At 48.6% G+C, this 6,116-nt stretch overlaps 1 protein-coding gene across 1 annotated transcript; it reads right to left on the bottom strand.

The window, feature by feature from the left end:
• Positions 1 to 1,428: 1,428 nt before the first annotated feature.
• Positions 1,429 to 5,655, bottom strand: LOC110530636 (protocadherin-8). Its single transcript, XM_021613848.3, has 3 exons — positions 2,999 to 5,655; positions 2,442 to 2,676; positions 1,429 to 2,302 (listed from the first exon to the last, which is right to left on the bottom strand). Exons 1-3 carry the CDS (start codon positions 5,414 to 5,416, stop codon positions 1,935 to 1,937), a joined length of 3,021 nt encoding a protein of 1,006 aa, XP_021469523.3. The 5' UTR covers positions 5,417 to 5,655; the 3' UTR covers positions 1,429 to 1,934.
• Between the last annotated feature and the right edge of the window lie 461 nt (positions 5,656 to 6,116).

The raw sequence follows: 6,116 nt of genomic DNA, 5'->3' as shown, positions 1-6,116 counted from the left end.
CCAGATCTCTTGGCAGAGGCACTCACATACACGCAGTGTAGGACTACAAAATCTTAGAAATAATTTGTCATAATGTGTGTATTTACGTTTGACAGGCACACATGATGCACTATTTCTCTAGTCCTAATCCAGACGGGAACGCGCCTTGTTCTGTAGGTGGAACACAAACGTGAACGTGCACAGCGGATCTAAAGGCACCCTGGAACATACGTTCAGTCAGATGGGATACCTGAGCTGCTCTTACAGTACTCGCTCTCTCTTTCTCTCTCTCTCTCTCTTTCTCTCTCTCTCTCTCTCTCTCTCTCTCTTTCTCTCTCTCTCTCTCTCTTTCTCTCTCTCTCTCTCTCTCTCTCTCTCTCTCTCTCTCTCTCTCTCTCTCTCTCTCTCTCTCTCTCTCACTCAGTTCTAAAGTTTCCTAAATTCAGCGGTGGATCCTGTGGAATGTGTCATCCTGTCTCAAGCTGATGATACCATATTTCTGCCACTAAGGCAAGATCCATGGGAACAAATCCCCCCCGGAATGCTTATGTGCACTGATTGAGCCATCCTTACATGTTTTATTACCTGACATATTCATTACACCATGTGGTTATAGGCGATAGTCAATCGATGCGTAAACAGTTCCCTATCCAAATGTACCAAGGGCGCTTTTACGCATCGGCGCACATTTGGCAACGTGCATTTTGATTGAGTATGTGTGCGCAACTGATTCTGGTTCTACGCCTTGAGGGGCGGCAGGGTAGCCTAGTGGTTAGAGCATTGGACTAGTAACCGGAAGGTTGCAAGTTCAAGCCCCTGAGCTGACAATCTGTCGTTCTTCCCCTGAACAGGCAGTTAACCCACTGTTCCTAGGCCGTCATTGAAAATAAGAATTTGTTCTTAACTGACTTGCCTAGTTAAATGAAGGTAAATAAATGTGGTCCACTGACTCTTTAGACAGAGAATGTAACTCCTGGAGACTATAATATGTGCAGAGGATTCTGTAAAGTTTTATCTGATTGATTAGCCTGTTTGGTTTTGCCTCTAGCGAGCACATTGGCTAGCCGGCCATATCGTTTTGTTGTCAGTGGTCAAAGTCAATCTTCAATCAAATGTGGATGAGACAAGTAGGCGGGGTTCGTATTTTGTATTCACTTTTAGGTGTTATTTCATCCCTCACTCCTAAACTGTCCTGTCACTGAATGACAACTACTGAGCGCACAGCTTTTACAATAGCGACACCTCTCGTCTGCAAATTGCAGAATAGGTGAGGGCAATGAATTTCATTGTCAGAAGGGGCATAATGCCTTGACGAAGGATTATGCCTCTATTTAATAATATAGAATACCTTTTTATTTAGCTCCCTTATTCCTCTAAAACCAAGAGCAGCGTGACTTGCACAAATAGGCTAATGCAGGAGTGAACAGAAGTAATGTAGGAAAAGATTACTGAAGTTGCAAAACAGTATTTCAATGTTTATTTTCTTTCGAATATCGTGATACAAAATCTAAACAATTATTACATTATTGCATTCAAATAAATTCATACATAATTATCAACTTGTACGTTGGGTCTCCAGCCTAAAACCGTTGTTTCTGGGCCATTTAAATAGAAGTCATGCCTTAGAATCGAGTATAATTACAATTAATATGTACACATCTTCGATTTTTAATTATGATTTTTATAAAAAATAAACTCTTTATATACAAATCCTTGCATAAATTACACAGTATGTCCAACAAAGTCTTTAAAGTGATTGGATATAAACTCCAAATGTGACTTTTACAATGAAACACTTAAAAATGCAAAATACACAAATATTATTTTGGATATATAAACTCATTTACATATTCTTCCCACAATAATCTCATACATTTGTAAGCAACATGTGATTCTCATTGACATGGTTTGATCAATGAAACCGTTTTTTGGAACACTGTGAATGAAGTTCTTTTTTAGACTTCATTGCTGGGACACCGTGTCGTGGTGGGACTATAGACTGGGATAGTGATGTCACTAATCTCCTGAACTCTCAAGGGTCTGGGAGGAGTGACCAGGACATAGTCATATTCCTTATGTAGTACCTTCTCATACACGCTCTGCAGGCCCGTTGTTTTGGGGATGTGCGCCTGGTAATAGTTATCTCTCCGGAGCGAGTCCCGGGGCAGCGAGGCAGTCTTGGAAAAGCTGTTGAAGGAGGAGACAGTCTGGCTGGTGGGGGTGGGAACGAGTGAGGGACCAATGTGAGCACGGACAGCCGAGGGGCTCCAGCAGCGGTCAGAGTGGCCCAGAACCTTACATTCACTGGTACATGCCCATAGACCTGAGAAAGAGAGAGATGAGGGAAGGGAAGAGGTTAGGCTACTTGTGCGACCAAACACAAAAGCAAAATTCCATACACACCGATTTCATTCGAATTACTATAATGGTTATGATAATAAAGAAATATAAGTGTCTCTTACCACTGTGACAGCCCATGGGGTGTACCGGTACCCCCTCCTTCTTCAGGTCGGTGCCACTGATGTCACTGTCACTGTCGTTAAAGTCACTGTCGCCTTTCCCGCTGTCCTTCCCGCTGAACGCGGGGTCTCTCGCGGAGATGGTGGTGTAGGAGTTGCCCTTCCAGATTGTGATTGGTCTGACTGCCTCTTTACCATTATTGTAGCTGTTACCGTAGCCGGGCAGAGTGGAGTAGCCCTGTGGAGCAGAGAGAGAAACACACACATAGTTCAGCACCTTGGACAGCAACACAATACAATAGCACTGTATGTGGCTGAGAGCACAGAGAGAGAGACAAAGAGAGAGAGAGAGGGAGAGGGAGAGAGAGAGAGACAGAGAGAAAGAGAGAGAGAGAGACAGAGAGAGAGAGAGAGAGAGAGACAAAGACAGAGAGAGAGAGATACAAAGAGAGAGAGAGACAAAGAGAGAGAGAGACAAAGAGAGAGAGAGACAAAGAGGGAGAGAGAGAGAGAGACAGACAAATGGTGGTAGTAGGCCTAGATTAAAAACAGCATCTCACCTTGGGTTTGCTGTCCGGTTCGTAGACGCATGGTGCCTCTCTCCCATCCTCAGAGGTGGAGCACAGGTCGCTGCTGCCAGTGTGTCCCCCAGTAAACCCGGGCTGGCTAGAGAAGGTGTGAGCTTCAAACCCTCCCACGGTTCCATGGAGCGGCAGCAGTGGATTGTCGCTGATGTTCTTGCCCCTTTCCAGGATCTCCTTCTCCCCATACGAGTCTGTGTCATCTCCAGTCTTGTCCCGTTTCCGCCGGTTGCAGGTGGTGGCGATGAGGATGATTGCTAACAGCAGGAGCGTGCAGCTCCCCGCCAGAACGACAATGATCACCACTGACAGGTCCCACTGTGCGTGCTCCCCCGCCTCCCCGCTGCCTGCCCAGTACACCGTCCTGTCATTCGGCGGGGCGCCCACAATGATGAGGAAATGAAGCGTAGCGGTGGCGGTGAGCGCAGGTCTCCCATTGTCACTCACCGTGACGGTCATGCGCAGGGTCTCGTCCACGTCGTGGCTGAGCTCGCGGTTGAGGTAGACCTCTCCGGTGGCCTTGTTAACGGAGAACATGGAACCCTCTCCAGATGCCAGTCTGTAGGACAGCTCTGCATTCACGCCCTCATCAGCATCTCGCGCCTCCACCCGGGTGATGACGTAGCCTGAGGGTGCGTCCCGGGGCAGCAGAATCTCAGAGGACCCATTATTTAGTGCGGGCTGGTTGATGACAGGTGCGTTGTCATTCTGGTCCACTATCCTGACATGAATGCTTGCGGTTCCGGTGAGGGGCGGGGACCCACCGTCGCTGGCTGTGATGCAGAGTTCCAGCTGTTTCATGACTTCATAGTTGAAGCTCCTGAGTGCGTAAATGGAGCCGCTCGCGGGGTCCAGTGAGACAAACGTAGATACCGGGGAGCCCATGATGTAGGTGTCAGCGAGCTTGTAGATCACCTTCCCGTTGTGTCCCAAGTCCATGTCCCTGGCGACCACCGTGGTGATGTAGGCCCCCGGGGTGTTATTCTCCACCACAGCCACTTCATACGCCGATTTACTGAACACAGGAGCATTGTCATTCTCGTCCATCAACCGGATGGTGTACTGGGTGATGGTTCTGAACGGTGGGGAGCCCAAGTCCTCTGCCACCACTGTTAGATTATACTCAGGGATCTTCTCCCGGTCCAACGGGCTCGTACTCACTATCATGAAGCTGTCCTCGTACGCCTGCTGCAGCCTGAAGTGGTCGTGGCCATAGAGCGTACAGTGCACCTGTCCGTTAGCTCCAGAGTCCATGTCAGAGGTGCTGACCAGCGCTACAAAACTCTCGCGCGATGCAGCCTCCGTGATATAGGCAATTCCAGCCGTGATGGACGTCATAGGGGTGATGGAGATCTCTGGTGCGTTGTCGTTAACGTCCTGGACCCGCACCACTATCTTACAGATGGCGGGGCTTGGGTTCAGACCCAGGTCAGCCGCCTGGACGTCGAATTCGTACGTTTTCTTGCTCTCAAAGTCAATGGGGCTCTCGAGGGTGAGCCTTCCCGTTTTGCGGTCTACTCTGAAAAGTTGTCTTATCTCGGATGGCACCTGGTGACCAAAACCATACACCACCTCCCCATTCAGCCCCTCATCCGGGTCTTCTGCGTTCAGGTCCAGTAAGAGAAACCCTACTGGTGCATCCTCAGGGAGGTCCACTGTAAAACTGCTCCTGTCGAACAAGGGGCTGTTGTCATTGTAGTCTTTCACCTTGATGTTGATGCGCGTGGATCCCGTGCGGGACGGGTTGCCGCCGTCCATAGCAACCAGCTCGAGCGCATAGGAAGCCTGTGTCTCACGGTCCAGCTCTTTCATGAGCACGAGCTCCGCATATTTAACCCCGTCGGCTCTGCTGAGCACGTCTATGGTGAAGTGACTGTTAACGGAGATCTGGTAGCTCTGGATGTAATTCAACCCCACATCTTCATCCACAGCGAAATCTAACGGGATCCGCGTGCCCACCGCTGTGTTTTCGGAGATCTCCAGACTCGACTCTTTCCGTGGAAACTCGGGGGAATTGTCGTTGATGTCCTTGACCTCTACCTCGACGTGGATGAGTTTGAACTGCTCTTTGGAGAAGCTTACCACATCAAAGGCGACGAGGCAGTGAAGGGTGTGTTTACAGATTCTCTCTCTGTCAATTCTCTCTCCGATAGTCAGCTGTCCGTCGCTCTCCCTCAAACGGATAAAAGACGAGTTGAACTGTTTCATCATCCTGAAATTTGTCTTGGAGCCGGAGGAGGGGCTGGATGAAATGTCCTTGGCCAAGTTTCCAATGACAGTTGCAGGGGCGTCTTCCTCAAATGTCTCGTACTTCACTGTCTTTCCCTGCGTGAGAGTGGGCAGGACAGCCAGTGGAATGCCCACTAGCACCCACCAGTTCCACCCTCTCATACCCATTCTGCCGATTTAACACAACTAAAACACACTGAACTGGCTGCACTTAACTCAACTATTTATTCAAACAAAAGCACTTATCAAGTTGAATTTCGCCCTCTCTCGTTGGGCACGCCAGTTTTCCTATTAGGATGCTGCGATAATGATCCCTTAGTTTTAGTACGCGCTCACTCTCTTTCTCCCGCGCTCACTCTGCTTTGCACTCTCGGAGGTTTGCTCTCCCAGCGCGAGAGGGCTGCAGTGGGATGATTTATATGGGCGGCGCATGCAAATGAGCTTCACTGTGACCAATCCACGCATTGAAAACGGAAAGGGCACTTCTAAAAGACCCCTAAACCTGCTTAGAGATTCCTGGACTGTGTGGAGAAACTTGGCACAGATAGGTGGGCTAAACGTTCGGCTTGATTTAAAATGTTTAGTTTCCGTTGCTTGTTTATGTTGGTTGGTCTGTTAAATGAGTCTGCGCACAAATACACGTGGAGAACAGACAAGATGCGCAGTGCCCCTGAGCTAGAGGACAAAGCACCCGGGTAACAGACAGTAGCTAGCCTACAGTAGCCTAAAAAGAAAAACATTCGTCATTATGGACATATGCTATAGAACCTCTTCTATTGCTCTCTCCTCTATGACAGCTCAAAACGTATTGGATCATTGGGCTATCGATGCATCATCAGAATATTGATATGTTTGGTTGGGAAGCTCT

This window comes from Oncorhynchus mykiss, chromosome 8, assembly GCF_057628025.1.
Source record: "Oncorhynchus mykiss isolate SJ-2025 chromosome 8, ASM5762802v1, whole genome shotgun sequence".
Taxonomy (NCBI): Eukaryota; Metazoa; Chordata; class Actinopteri; order Salmoniformes; family Salmonidae; genus Oncorhynchus; species Oncorhynchus mykiss.
This window is presented reverse-complemented; position numbering and strand designations above follow the sequence as displayed.

Excerpts from the sequence above, each read along its gene's own strand:
- LOC110530636 (XM_021613848.3), bottom strand. The coding sequence starts at position 5,416 with ATGGGTATGAGAGGGTGGAACTGGTGGGTGCTAGTGGGCATTCCACTG. Across the intron at positions 2,677-2,998 it reads AACCGGACAGCAAACCCAAG|GGCTACTCCACTCTGCCCGG; the intron begins GTGAGATGCTGT and ends TCTGCTCCACAG. Across the intron at positions 2,303-2,441 it reads CCCCATGGGCTGTCACAGTG|GTCTATGGGCATGTACCAGT; the intron begins GTAAGAGACACT and ends TCTCTTTCTCAG.